The sequence below is a fragment of the Sorex araneus genome, chromosome 1 (genome assembly GCF_027595985.1).
Source record: "Sorex araneus isolate mSorAra2 chromosome 1, mSorAra2.pri, whole genome shotgun sequence".
In the NCBI taxonomy this organism is placed as follows: Eukaryota; Metazoa; Chordata; class Mammalia; order Eulipotyphla; family Soricidae; genus Sorex; species Sorex araneus.
In genome coordinates this window covers 89,795,396-89,811,124 of record NC_073302.1, presented here as the reverse complement: position 1 = coordinate 89,811,124, position 15,729 = coordinate 89,795,396, and the positions used below count along the sequence as shown (strand labels likewise).

The following is a 15,729-nucleotide window of genomic DNA, read 5'->3' as shown; positions in this document are numbered from 1 at the left end:
GGATAGCCCGGCTCACTTCCGCTGACCTTCATGTGGCCAGCAAGACAGAAACACTTGTCCACACAGCAGAGGTGGATAGTCCATGTTCTGGAAGGAATGTCTGTGTCACAGATTATCCATGCCACCAATAGCTTGTTCCTGTGTTGGACCTTTCACTTTTTTCCACAGAAGTTTGGATTTCTCAGGACCCTTAAAGCAAAGGAGACTGCAATAAACCCTCAGAATCTGGAGACACTGGCTTCCCAAGGTCCTTAGGTTTGGTTTGGTTTTGGGAAGCAGGGGGTAGTCAGTGGAGGTGAAGTGGAGGTGGCAGGGTCATCCCCTTCATCTCCCTCCTGTCTCTCTGCCTGCCTTGCTGCTGTTGCCCAGAATCTGGACTCCCTTTCGGCCGCACAATCAAGAAGTGCCGATAGGGACCAAGCAGGAAGGGGACACGAGTGCCAGGGGCTGCCACCTCGTTCTCTGCCCCTGCCTGTTCTCTGCGGCATTGGCAGAATAGTCACCTGGCCCTGGCACCTGGAAACACTTGCCAGAAATGAAGAGTCCCCAAGGACATGAAGACAGCCTTGGCTCTCCAGAAGGTCGCTTCCACGCCGCTGGCCCTGTGACCACAGTTGCTTCTCAGGAACTGGGTTCCTCACAGTTGCCGCACTTAGCCTGTGTGGGCTGTCCGGAGTCCCTCGGGGGCTCCCTGTCCTGCTGCCGGGTGCAGCTTGGGCTCCCCGTGGACAGCGGCTGCTGGAGCACACGCGTCCCCCAAGTGGCTGCAGGTGCGCGGCCTGGAAGCGGCACCTCTCAGCACGATGCCAGCTGGAGCTTCCTGCCCCGCTGGCCCAGCACCAGGCCGCCCTGGCACGGCGGGTGTGGAATTTAGTGGGTGGGAACCCTGGGCAGACAGTCAGCCTGGGATGGACTAGGGCTCACGCCTTCTTTGTTTCCTCCTGCCCTCCCAGGCCTGCCAGTCTGCACTTGGCCTCTATTTCCTGCCTCATGGAAAGCCAAACAGAATAATTGCCCCAAATGGTTTTCTTCTGGCGGGTGGGGGATCAGGGACGCTCGCTGCTGACGGGGAAATGTGAGCAGGCTCAGGCTTCTTCACAGTGTTTTGAGAGGAGAAACCTCAGCAGGGATGCGACCGTATCTTCAGATTCTGCCCACCTAATATTCTTGCAGGAAAATAACCTGGTCCTAGGAGATTCTTCCTTCAGCTACATTGCCTACAGTCAGGGAAGCTGTTCCTCTAGCCCTGCCTCCCCGCCGCAAACTCATGTGCTCTTCTAGTCAGTTAGCTGTATTCCTTTCTGTTCTACCTTCTGGCCTCTGTCTGAAAGCTGAAGATTTGTCTCCCTTTCTAACTTTGATTGCAGGTAAATTGTTCTCTTTCAGTTGTGGTCTTAAGGAGAGAGGAAGAATGTGCACTTACTATTCTGCAAAACCTAGTTCTATGATGAGCTGTGCTAATATGCAGTGTTTATGTAGGAGTTGTTCTTGTCTGTGCCCAACCTAAATGTCCAGTGTCAGGTCTTTAACATTTCTAAATAGTTAGGCTATGTAAATACAATTGTGACTTGTAGTAAAAATTACACTTCTGCTGTGAAAGTTTTACATAAGGCAGATCCTCTCCATAGAAACTCACTTTCTTCATTCGGAAAGAAGGTACAGCCTGTAGCATGAAACATTGAGCTGAGTTTGTCTTGGTTGCCCTGATGGTTATGTTCGGAAAAGTGATTCTCTGATCTAGAAAACAGATGTACTAATCTACATCACAGTCATTATGCGGGTTAAGGAACTTACAGCAAGCCCGGAGCCTAGCTCCTGCGACATCCGGGCTTAGACGGGCTAACCCTCATTTCTGTGGTGCTTCTCCAAGCACCTGGGAGAGGACTCTGTCCAGCACAGATGGCCCCGGCCCCTTGCCCGAACATTCAGATTCTGTAGATCAGTGGGGTGAGGTCCAGGAATTTGCATTTCTAATCAGGACCCCCAGGTGATGTGGAATCGGCTTATTCCAACACCACACCTTAAATAGCAGTGATTTAAATAAGCATTCAGCTTCTGCACATTACTTTCATGTCATCAGAAGACTTCTAAGCAGTTTGTTGCTGGATGCATTACAAGTAATTCACAAAGGAGTTTATAATACAAAGCATATAGAAGGGGGAAAAAAACATCTACTGTTAGACTATGTCTTCAGGCAAATTAAGTGCTTACATCATACAGCCATGAGAAAGAATGCATTTTGGAATTTTGGCAAGTTAGTTAATGGTATGCACAGAGTATTAAATAGTATTAAAAGAGAGTTTTTAATCATCCCTTTAGGCTTGGCAAATTAGCAGCAGCATCTTTGACCATTTAGATTAAGGGAAAGAGAAAAAACAGCAGGAGGCAGGGGAAGAACACCTATATTTCAGGGCCACAGAAAGAGCACAGAGGGCTGAGTGCGTGCCCCATGCATCACGGTCCTCTGAGCGCTACCAGGAGTGACCTCGAGAGCAGAAACAGCACCTGACCTCTGCTGGGTATGATAAAATCTTTTAAAAGAGCAATTTCAGGAGAAAATTAATTAAAACTAAGAAAAGTCATGCCTCTAAAGAAAAGCTTTGGACTCAGTTATAATTACCAGTATTTCTGTCTTGTTAATATTTAGGTAAGTTAATATCAGCAGAGCGTAGTGTAACCTTGTCCCATCACCTCAACTCTAAGTGAAGGCTGACGCCTATTTCCCAAGTCAGTTCCTCAAAGGACGTGCTGTGCTCTACGGCACTCTTTGCCATCAGGCTTCGTCCATCCTGATTTATTTGAAAACCTCTTCCAGGAACAGGACTGAAGGGCACCATTTAATAACGGGATGTATCATCTCTGCCACCATCTGCATCTATCGTTTCATTGAGTTAATGATTAAGGCAGTTCTGACAGAACAGGGAAATTCAGCTCACCGGCCCTGCTTCATAGACATGTTATTCCCACTGATAATATTGGCATGTCTGGTATTTTCACTGTTGGCACTGCTCAAACATTCAAACTGGCCATTGGCTTTCCAGTTGGTAAATGGAAACCTCTCAATTACTTACCATCTCCTTATCCCATGACTAGTGATGCTTTTCAGTTGATGGCCTTGAGCAAGTATGTTCTTTGCAACACAGATTGTACATATTGTAGCAGTGTTACCTTTTGTTATGGAACCGAAGCCATTACCTTGCTAATTGGAACTTCAGAATTAAGTTCGATGTAAAAATAAAACAGAGTGGATTAGAAAAGTGAATGTTCAACACAAATAGAAATAGCCAATCAGAGTTCATTTCTTTGCCCATAGCTCTTAGCAAAATTCAGTGAGATTTGGCTGCATTTTAATTCTTCTCAACATCGATGTCTATATGAAACAAAAGAGCATTCCATCTCTACAAAAGGTGAAGAGACCAGCCTGCTAATCTGGAGAGTCAGGCAGATCAAACCTACTTTATTCCGGCTTTCAAATCCTTACTTGACTCGATTACAGTGCTGACTTTGGAATATCTCTTCTCGGAACCCAGTTTATATTTCATATTCTTTCCAAATGTGATTGGGCATTGATTGGTATCAATGGAACTCTTTTCAAAGGGGAACAGGAAGAGGTACAAGGAAAGCAGCCCAGAGGCTGCTAATGCAGCAGATAGCTGATCCGTGAGTAATTACAAGTTGGCAGAGCTCGTGGAAACGACACTGCCCCTCATGTGATGGCAGACTCCAGCATCCTTTGTAGATCTTGCACATGCGGCGATGAGCCAGGCATTCTGTCTAAACTGTTTAGGAATTGTTTCTAAGCCTGGCACTTTCAGCAAGGTATTTTATGACAAGTTGCTTCCCTGTGCCCTCAAATGGCCCAGTAGCCTCAACCGATTAGGCCCTACATTAGGCCTGTAGGCTGAGAAGTGATTAGAAACCAGTTTTCCTCTCCCATCAATTTCTTTCTGTTGTTGGCTTTGTTTTTGGTTTTTGTTTTGGGGGCCACCCTCTGCAGTGCTCAGGGCTTACTGCTATCTCTGTTCTCAGGGATCATTCCGGGCATTCAGGGGACCATATGGAATGCCAGGAATTGAACCCATTCAGCTACGTGCAAGGCAAGCACCCTACCTATGGGATACTATCTCTCTTGCCATGTCAGTATATTTCTTTATGATCTCCCTCTAGTAAGAAAAACAATTTTTATAAGTTTCCTTCTCCACTACCTCTGTCTTTTCACACAGTGTGAACACACTTTCAGTGGTTTTCATAAGAATTATATAGATAGATCCATTTAAATATATATATATATATAATATTTATAATGGACTGAAGCTATAGCACAGCAGGTAGGGCATTTGCCTTGCATGCAGCCAACCTGGGTTCAATTCCTCCGCCCCTCTCGGAGAGCCCGGCAAGCTACCGAGAGTATCCCACCCGCTCAGCAGAGCCTGGCAAGCTACCCATGGTGTACTCAATATGCCAAAAACAGTAGCAACACGTCTCACAATGGAGATGTTACTGGTGCCCACTTGAGCAAATCGATGAACAATGGGATGACAGTGCTACAGTGCTAATATATATAATACCCAGCAAATTCTTCCTTACCGTATCCAGCTTCAAGCCAGAAACTTAGGAAGTAAGCCCTGCTCTCATGATTCTTTGACTATAATATTTCCACAGCATTTATCATTCTGGGGCTGGAGAGATAGTACAGGGTGAGGCCTTGTCTTGCACGCTGCCTATCCCAATTTGATTCCTGGCACCATATCTGGGACCTCTAAGTACCACTGAGAGTAACTTCTGAGCACTGAGTCAGGAGTAAACCCTCAGCACTGCCAGTATGACCAAAAAAAAAAAAAACCAGGAAAAAAATTACAATTATAAATCTTCTGAAGAACAATGACAGTGGGAATCCATTCATATAAGGAACACTATTTCTATCCCTCCTATTATGAAGGAGTCTTCATATCTATCCACTGCAGCCCTCATTAAAATGCCACATGCCTCTGTTCAGAGGCAACTTATGTAGGTCGTATAGAGCAGTTGAGAGAGACTGGTTTACCTCACTGTCAAAAATTAAATTGTTTCTATTTGGTATGATAAGGTAAGTCAATTTGGGGGAATTGGGAATGTTCCATTTTTATCCATATAAATTAACGATAATAACATTCAGACCCCTAAATAGCCTACTAAATCCTATCAAAAATAATAAAATATCTTTAGATAGTAAGAAAGCCTGTATTCTTATTTAAAATATATATATACACACATGTATACATATATACATATAGAAAAGGGGTATGGGGGGCAGTAGGGGAGGGGACTGTCCAGATAATAAATTTGCAAATCACTGCCTGCCACTTTAACCCCCTTGTGAGATTAGCAAACTATATCTGTGATATTGACCAGTACAAAGATAGTTCAGCTTTGTTCAACTCCGGCTCAGCTGTTATCCACAGGTTGTTTGGCTGTTTGTTTTAATGCTTTGGGGCAAAGAATACTGCCAAGTAGTTCTTATTTCTCTTGTCATTCTCAAGGACTGGGATCATGTGGCAGGTTACTTTCATGCTCCTTGCTCTTCTCCAGGGAAGATGCTGCGTGTCAGCTGTTCATCTAGTTCAGCGTGTCACCAGCTACCTGGCTGACATTGCAAAGGGAAACATGATCACATTCACAGAAACCGTTTTTCAATTAGAAGTCGAATATATATATATATATATATATATATATATATGTTATTGTTTAAAAAAAGAAAGATGGCATTTCTGCTTTGTGTGGGAGAGCTCATTCACCACTCTGCTCTCAGAGATTAATCTTGGCAGGCTCGGGGGACTAAATGGGGTGCCCGGGAGCAAACCTACGTCAGCTATGTTCAAAGGCAAGAAAGGGCCTTGTCCACTGCACTTTGACTACAGTCTCCAGCTTGTTTTACAGGGGCCTGTTACAGGTCCAATAGCAAACACCAGTTCTCTTGGTCAGCAGGAGGTTCACTGCATGTTCTCAGCATTCGCGTTCAACAGTCAGGTGCCAGGACCTTCCTGGCCAGCTACTTCCTGCAAGCCAGACACAATAGCTCCCAGTCAGTGCTGAGGTCTTTCCCTCTATTTCTCTCTCTAGCTACTTGCTCAAGTTTCTTTCCCTGTGGTCCTTAGCTTTCAATAAAAAAATAATAAATGCACGTAATTTGAAAAGAAAACTTGCTTAAAAATCTGTGCCTAGCCCTATCTTTCACAGTCCATTCCCACAGAAGTCATTTAAACATTCCCTTCCATAATCAATCCATGTTATATGCCTTCATAAATGATTATTTCTTATTGAAGTAGCATCAGCTTGTAACATATGATTATATGTACGTATATCTCAGGTGTATGTCATTATAAATCCCTGTCTGTATACAGACATGTAGAATAAGTATATGCAGTATAGACAACAAAGTACACTTTATAAAACATAAATATACACAACAAAGGTATATAACTATTATAAATTCTTCACTGAGAGTATAATTCTATCCTTCACCATAAGATTGCTGACATTAACTCATCCTTTTCCCTGTTTTTCTTCTAACCACTAACTTGTCTTACAGAAACTTGATTTTTATTATATTTAGTTCATCTGTTTGCTTTCTCTAGGTATAAGGAAAGCAAATAAGGGAAATAACACAATGTCGAGTTTTCTCTTCTCTATAATCCCCTCAGTCCAACTGTGTTGTTGCAAGGGCAGTATTTTTTCATCTTTATAGCGCTCTATATAGCACATCTTTATTCATTTGTTTTTGCCGGGGCGCTGGGTATGTGTCCAGCACTTGGTTATTATAAATAATGATGTAGTACACAGCTGGTATATGTGCGAGCCCAAATTCAATCCCTGGCACTGAAAAAATTAAAAAGGGAGGCAGGGGATGATTCTCAATTGATATTTTTATATTTTTCAGGTGACTACCTAGAATTGGTAGAATTGGGTTGATGACGTTTCTACTTTTAATATTTTGAGGGCTCTCCAGGCATGCTTTTCATAATGACTACTTGGATTTCCATCCCCACTAATGGTGTACAAGATTTCATTCTCCCACCTCTCTCCGATATTTGTCACTTATCTTTCAGATACTAGTTCTTCTCACAAGTATGAGGTCGTAACTTGTTAGTTTGGGGATAAAAGATGTTTATTAGGGAGCAGAAGAGATAGTAGAGTAGGTAGTACTTTGCATATAACCAATCATGATTCCATCCCAGGCACCTCATATGGTCCTTCAAGCTCTCCAGAAGTGATTCTTGAGCACAGAGCCAGGAGTAAGCCCTGAGCATGACCATGTGTGCCCCGAGGAAAAAAATGTTGTTCGTCTTTTCATGTTGCCCATTCTAGTGTGATCTTTGGCATGGGGCGGTCTGTTTCTTAATCTGGTTTGTTTTGGTATTATTGAATGAGTTCTTTCTCATGTTGGCTCTATATCGGATATAGATATAGATATGGATATAGATATAGATATAAACATAGATATAGATATTAACCCCTCACTGCAGTGTATGGCATGCAGATACATTCTTCTATGTCAAAAATGTCTTTTCAGTTTGATGAGTTTCTTTTCCCGCAGAGCTTTTTTTTTTTAAGTTTTTATTTTATTGAATCACCGTGAAAAAAATACAAAGCTTTCAGGTTTAAGTTTCAGTCATATAATGATTGAACCCCCATCCCTTCACCAGTGCACATGTTCCACCACCAAGAACCCCAAAATACCCCCCTCCCACCCAGCCCCCAACCTCAGTAGCTAATGATCTTCACTTTATTCTCTCTATACTTTGAATACATTCAATATTTCAATAGAGAACTCACTATCATTGTTTGGAATTTCCCCCCAACAATCAGGCCTGCTGAAAAATCATCGTTTAATAATTTCTTTTCATTGCTGAGAATGAAGACTCTATGAGCTGTCGCGGCTGCACAGTTTTGGATTTCTGATATTTTAGCTCAGTTCACAGTCTAGATGCATATCTGTAAGAAGCCGCTCTGGGTGCCAAAATGGGTTAGAAGACCTCTCGGATCATAGTCTTTAGGAGCCGAGGGTCGGTTTCATGCTCGGCAGCTCCGGATCTTATCTGGGCCGAGGGCATGCCGGTAACGTCCGCTTCCCATAATCGCCTATGAGCCACAAAACTGAAAAATTTATACCTCTGGGTTGGGAGTCTTAGAAGGTGGCTCTCGCCATGTGGGTGTTGCCACCGCCATTTTCCCCTGCAGAGCTTTTTAGCTTGATCTCTCAGAATGACACTGTAGAAAATAAAAATAATTCTACTTCAAGGAAAAAGATTTCTAGTAGGGATTTGAGAACTTAGTCATTGAAAGGACCTGAAAAGAGTAGAGTCTAGGCCAGAATTGCAAGCACAGCTACCAGAACTGAATTTGTAAACTCAGAGTTGGGATTGGGGTTTAGTGGTAGAACACTGAGTCGTAATTTATATGCATCGCGATGAAGTCCTGTGGAGGAATCATTTATTATTAGGTAGTATTATATAAATATACCTGAGTTTTTCTCCATTCACCAGTTGATGGCTATATATGAATTGTTATAAATGTTATGAATTTAGCTAATTTAGGCATTCATCTGGAGTTCTTTGTGTGGATCTCTATTTTCTCTATAATATCTAGGAGAAAAATTGTGAAATTTATGGCAGTTGTATGGGCACTGCCAACTGTATTCCAAGCCATTATGCCATTTTCCTTCCCATCAGCTCCGTCCGAGTCTCACTTGCTCTCACCATTTGATATTATTCATGTTGTGGGTGGAGTCTTAGTTTCCCTGATGCCCAAAATGTGCTTCCATATCTGCTGTTGCACAGCAGCCTGCTGCCAACTTCCCTCCAGCAGGATAATGATAGATGTTTGGATCAACCATTTGGTAATGTCCAAGATGAAAACAACTTGCAATTTGAGGCCAAACATGTTGGTAGATAGAGATAAGCATGCTTGACGTGCTTGTCACAGTATCTTTTTTTTTTTTTTTTTGCTTTTTGAGTCAACCTGGTGATGCACAGGGGTTACTCCTGGCTCTGCACTCAAGAATTACTCCTGGCGGGTACTCGGGAGACCATATGGGATGCTGGGAATCGAATCTGGGTCGACCGTGTACAAGGCAAACGCCCTACCCGCTTTGCTATTGCTCCAGCCCCATTGTCACTGTATCTTGTAGAATATATGCAATAATGCTTTCTGTTTCTTTTTTTCCCCACAGACTTTTCGATCATTCTATGGAAGGGTTTAAGAACTGGGAGTTCATGACCATTCACTGCTGGGGAGAGCGAGCCGCGGGTGACTGGGTCCTGGAAGTGTATGATACCCCGTCTCAGCTGAGAAACTTCAAGACTCCAGGTGAGGCCTGTGACACGGTGACTATCACACTGGGACATCCCTTGTCATGTGATGGTGTTTAGAGTTGCCTGCGAGTTACAGTTCTCAAGATTACCACTTGAAAAGTAATAGTTTAATGATTAAAGAATACTTAGAAATAAGTGCAGAATAAAATGTGAACCTTTACTTAACACTTTAGAATATACGATCCACTTCTCCAACCTACTTCCCCAAATTAACCAGCCCATTTACTTGTATTGGCTGGATCAATGGATTTTCTTATTATCTGTTTCCTTAGTTCACTCGAAAATTAATTTTTTGCACAGTCTAGACAGTGACCTGCAACTCTCACTGCCAACCTGGTTACCTTGAGAGGAAAAAAAGAATGACAATGAGTGTCAATCCTCAAATTACCCTCCTTCGAGCCCACAAACTAAGGAAAAGAAAATGTTTCTTGAGATGCAGAGCAGAAATTACAGTTTTCAAATCATTTTCAGGTAGTCCCAGACCCTGTCGCTAAATGGCTTAACTCTTTACTTAAGCTACCAGTTGAAGCTTATCTTTAAAGTGAACAAGGGTGAAGACCACTGCATTGTGGGATGGAGGTCAGGCAGCTTTCGCAGTAGCCCAGGTGGCCCAGGTGCAACCCTAGGGAGTGAGTAGCTCAATAAGGAAAATCCTGACAACTGACGTGGAGCTTTCTGCTCTTCCACAGATGCATTGTCATTATTTGGGTAAACTTATGCTTCTTCCTAGTTGGGCTCTCTGCAGAAATGGTTCTGAGGACTCTTTGAGGACTGACATTCATTTGTAGCTTACTGCTGATCAAGGAGCAGATGCACTCAGCCATGTGGCCCAAGGGAGCCCTCATTTCACTGCTGGCTTTCATAGGAAGGTCATCTGGCAGAGAGATAGAGGAGATGGATACAGTGGGAAGAAAGAATTGCGCGGTTAGAGAGAGAGATAAAGAGAGAGAAGGTTGGAGAGAGCTAGGAGAGACAAAAGAGTGAATAAATGATAAATGGCAACTAATCAGCAACCAGCTTAGCCCTCGTTCTTCCTTCGTCCGTCCAAGGCAACAGCTGTCCAGGATGGAAAAGCGGCTCAAGAGCACTGAAGAAGAGCCTGCAAACATCCTTTCACATGTAATCCCCACACATGTGAAGGGCTGACACAGCCCGAGAGTAGGGTTTTACACAGCTCCGCAGCGAGCATGAGATTTCCACCTTTTTTTTAGGTGAGAAGGAATTAAAATAGAGAATTATAAAATAAACTATGAAACTAGGGGGTGAATGGCCATGCATTGGTTTCATTACTGTTTCCCCAGGTAAATTGAAAGAGTGGTCGTTAGTCCTCTACGGTACCTCTGTGCAGCCGTACTCACCAACCAACGAATTCCCCAAAGTGGAACGTTCGCGCTACAGCCGAGTGGAGGACCCGACAGAGGACTACGGCACAGAGGAGTATGCGGGTAAGTGCTCCCTTCACAGAGACCTGTGTAAGAAAAAGGTTCTTGTGTGACCTGACTGTGCAGAGGTAGCATCTACTGATATCATATTTATGACACCTTTTCTGTCCTCTTTATACAAAATTATACTGTATACCAGGTGCTCTTCTCATACCACTGTCTCTGATTTATCAATCAAAATTTGACTTATCAATCTTCAACTTGATGCTCCCACACAGTTATTCCTATTTAGTACTTACTAGACATTGGCTCATATTTTCATAATAATTCTTAAGTCCCCTGTTTAAAATCTCCTAGATGTTTAATTTAAATTTGGATACCCTTGTACTGTTTTTGTGAAGTACATCTTTTCATTGAAACCATATGCCATATCTCATTTTACCGAAATCTTTTTATTTTTTGAATTTTTTTTATTTTATAAAGTAGTTCACGATATTTGATTACATTTAATATTCAAACACCATGGGGCCGGAGCGATAGCACAGCGGGTAGGGCGTTTGCCTTGCACGCGGCCGACCCGGGTTCGATCCTCGGCATCCCATATGGTCCCCCAAGCACCGCCAGGAGTAATTCCTGAGTGCAAAGCCAGGAGTAATCCCTGAGCATCGCTGGGTGTGACCCAAAAAGCAAAAAAAAAAAAAAAAAACAAAAAAAAAAAAACACCAATCCCAGCACCATGACACCTTCCCATCACCATATTTCGGGTGTTTTCATCCCAAACACCAATCCCTGCCCCAAAGCAAAGCTGAAATGATATAATAGTTCCCTCTAAGGTTGGTTGCCTCCTACTTTGAATCCCATCAAATGTGGTTTGGCACTCTTGGACTATGGGTAAGGTGTGTCCTATTAGTGTCCAGGAAAATATTCACTCCTGGGTGAGGCTCAGCTCGAGCATGTGAAGAGTGGCCGTGAGCGGGTGGTGGTTGAGTTCTATAGATTTTCAGCTGCAGGGGTTGGGTCCCCTGGGGCAGGGAGAGGTCTCACCTGCCCCCCTCTAGGGCGCCCTGAGTGAAATAGCCTGATGTGGGGTCCAGCGGCATGGTTATGATGAGCGTCATGTTGCTCCCTTCCGGGAGAGAAGGGCATGTGATTTGGATGGTGGCCCATGACAGGATTACCTGGAGTCACCAAGGGTGGTTTCTGGACATGACCGAGATCTTTTTATTTAATGTAGTATCATTCCTAAGTTTTTCAGTCTTATTGCTATTGTAATAGAAAGTGCTTTCGATCTTGTTTATGTTTTAGTTTTTGGGTCTCACCCAGTGATGCCGAAGGCCTACTCCCTCCTCTGCACCCTGGGATCACTCCTAGTGAGGCTCTGGGGGCCATCTGAGCTGACCACATGCAAGGCAAACACTTGACCTGCAGTACTGTCATTCTGGCGCCCCTGGTATACAAACTTACTGTATCATTAAGAAAAAAACGGCATAAATTAAGAAACCAGTAAAAGGATGCTAACTCAGTCAGTGATGTTAGACTTCTTGGAAAAGAATGAAAGATAGAACCTCATTTCCACATTATGTAGCAGAAAACAAAATAAGTTCCAGGTGAACTAATGGCAAATGTAAAACTCAGAGGCTAAAATATTTAGCTGACTTTTTGGTTTGTTTGGGGGCCACACTGGTAGTGCTCAGGGCTTACTCTCACTAGTATGTACTGATATCTATCTAAATCTTTTGGCATGTTGGCTTGTGTTGGTGGTGTCTAGGATCTCACATATGCAAGCCAAGTGCTTTCCCACTGAGGTACCATCGTCTCCACTCTGGCCCCAAGAAATTTGTTGGATATAAGCATAGCTGTCTTATATCTAGCCACTTTGTTAACTTCTATATATCTTTTTGTTTTTGTTTTGGGACCACACCCAGCAGGGCTTAAAGCTCACTTCTAGTTCTGCATCATTCCTGGCAGTGCTCAAGGAACCATATGTGGTGGCAGGAATGGATTAATTCCATATATCTTCTAGAGTTCATTCTGGGGTTATTTAAATATTGTCACCAAAGCATTTGCAAGTCTTGTGTCTCCTTCTCAATATCTTCTAGAGTTCATTTTCTGGGGTTATTTAAATATTGTCACCAAAGCATTTGCAAGTCTTGTGTCTCCTTCTCAATACCTCTTTCAGGGAACAGTCAGTTCTTTGGGAAGATGCTGTGTAAAAAACAGTGTTTATTTTTTTCCCATGGGGATATGTTTCTGAGTAGTTAAATGTACTTCTAGATGAGATTTGTTTTTTATTTTTACATTTGTGTTTTTGGGCCACAACTGCAATACTAAGGGCCTATTCCTGCCTCTGAACTCAGGAATCACTCCTAGCAGTACTCAAGGAACCATACGGGTTGCCGGGAATTTGAACCCAGATCAACCTTGTGCAAGGCAAGTGCCATACCTGCTGAACTATTGCTCTGGTCCCCAGATGAATTTTTTTTTAACTAAGCTCACAGAGAACTTTTCTCTAGATACTAAAAGTGCCTTATTAGTCACCTTCACAGAATATCTTAAATATATATGTATGCTTCCTTTTGTTTCAAGTAGGTGGTATCCCAGAGTGAGTGATAAACTGAAATGATTTAGACCTTTTGAATCAGTTAACTTATTGAGTGATAAACTGAAATGATTTAGACCTATTGAGCTACCTTTAGATTTTCTTTCAAGGTTCATGTTTTAACTACCAACCTATTAGGTGCATAAATTCAGAAGCATGCTTGAGGCATAATAGTAACCTATTTCCATATGCTTCCAATTTTAATTTTGGTAATACTGATTTTTTTTAAAAAATTGTACATCTCCATGATTTTTCTTAATATATCTCTAAAATGTCCACCTAAGAACATAAGAGACAGCTTTACTTCACTGCCACTCAGTAGCCTAAAATACTACTTTGCATCTGGGAGGGTCTGAAATTATAAAAGAAAAGGTACAACATGGGCACTGCCATTCTCAACCCTGGCACATAGATGGTTTTTGAATTTTCATTGCAAAAGTCACTGGGGAAAGACTTAGGTTCACCCATCACTCCATTTCTTTGGAGTTCTGATTCTCACCTTCATTTAGTCAGACTGTCTACACACTAGACTCAAATTCCAGGAACTTGGGGCTGGAGCGATAGGTAGGGCATTTGCCTTGCATGCAGCTGACCTGGGTTTGATTCCAAGTATCCCATAGGGTCCCCCGAGCAGCGCCTGGAGTAATTCCTGAGTGCATGAGCCAGGAGTAACCCCTGTGCATCACCGAGTGTGACCCAAAAGAAAAAAAAAAAATCCAGGAATTTCAGAAACCACCACTGACTGTAAACATCAACCCTTACCCACAAAGACGTCCCCTCCTAAGTACCATAGTAGACAACTAAACTGTCCCAAGATGGGCATTGAATTTAGAGACTGACCTAGAAGCTATAGGGGAAATTGAGATAAAGAACACTGCCCAGTGACTCCTGTGATTAATCAAAAATATAATTTACTATATTTTTTACTGGAGAGGTAGTATAGCAGGTAAACCTTTCATGCTGGCTGACTAGGTTTGATACCCGGTACCACATATGGATCCTGAGCATCGCCAGGAGTGCTCCCTGATCTCAGAGCCAGGAGTACTCCCTAAGCATAGCTAAGTGTTACCCAAAAATCTATATGTACATTTTTTTCCCCAAGTCTCTAGCGCTCATAATGACTCAGGTAGAAAGGTTATCTCCTCTGATACATGATTTACTATCTACAAGGTCATCTGAACTAGGATAATTGGATCTCAGCTCTCCTAGCCAACAGCTGATACTGCAAAAATCATTGTAACCCTTGAAAATACTCTGTTTTCTCATTACTAAAATTAAGGTATTTGACTACTAGATTTTTCTTGGAGTCATTCATTTCAAGTTTTATGCTTCTGTGATTGGGTAATTATAAATCTATAAGGTCTAAGAGAGATCAAAGTTCAAGTTGTGCTTTTGATTGAAATAAATATGACTTAAAAGATTTCTAGCCATCTTAGTGTTGGCATATTTTGTGCAACTTATTTATTTAAAATCATATGAATTTTCAACAAGAACAGCCTGAAGATTATGGGACCAAATATCCCTAAATGTGGAAAATAAGGAAAAAAGGAGTTCAGGCTAGCAAAATTCATATCACTAGTCCTTGACAGTAGTTTTTTCATCAATCATAAAAATAGCTTCATCTTTTTGGTATTTCTTTTCTGTGCATTGTCTCTAGCACTATACCGAAGCAAGAGAGACAAAGAACCTTTATTCCAGGTTAGGAATTCTTTTAGCTTGCTCACATTTTTCTAATTTGTATGTAGTTTTCTTTTAAGTTGCCTTTTGGCCTTACGTGTAAGATGCAATTTTAAATCTCTTATCTGTCCTGAAGTACCTGCTCTGTAATTCAGAACTAGAAACCATTAAGCTTGTGCCAGATGCCATAATGATCTTTCTTGTCAGCTATAATATTTCAGGGGTATTCGGTGGCTTTCATGATATCAGACGAGATAGGAAATCCCCAGCCAGACCATGAATCGTGACCTTTTTCCTTTTTTAACTTTTTTGTAAACAGCTTAACTTGTTCATTTTTCTAAATATCTGACATTTTTATCATTAGACATATTTGATTCCTTTTTTCCCAGTTGTCACAGTGACATTGTTCATTTGAATTCTAAAATATTTTTATAGGCCACAAGGCGGCCTTATGTGGTTTCAAGACCTAACCATGACTTGGATTTACATTCCTGATACTTAGATCACTGAGGTTTCCCTCAACAAAGTCAAGAGTTTATCTCTAGGCTTGGGGACACATGAAATATTGTTATTCTATCTTCAGCTCTAATTGCATAAAGGGGAAAAAGTCTTACTTTATACCAAGTTGAAATAAACTTTAAAATAGTGGACTATAGGGGCCAAAGCAATAAAAAAGCAGGTACTTGTTGGCAGCTAGCCCAGGCTTGATCCCCTGCCCTGC

At 42.2% G+C, this 15,729-nt stretch overlaps 1 protein-coding gene across 1 annotated transcript in view; it reads left to right on the top strand.

Moving 5' to 3' along the window:
* The window catches only part of PCSK5 (proprotein convertase subtilisin/kexin type 5), a 320,193-nt gene that overhangs the window by 284,428 nt on the left and 20,036 nt on the right, over positions 1-15,729 (top strand). The window contains exons 13-14 of the mRNA XM_055119708.1: positions 9,209-9,345; positions 10,652-10,795. Coding sequence (XP_054975683.1) covers positions 9,209-9,345; positions 10,652-10,795 — 281 coding nt within the window. The remainder of the gene's footprint in view (positions 1-9,208; positions 9,346-10,651; positions 10,796-15,729) is intronic.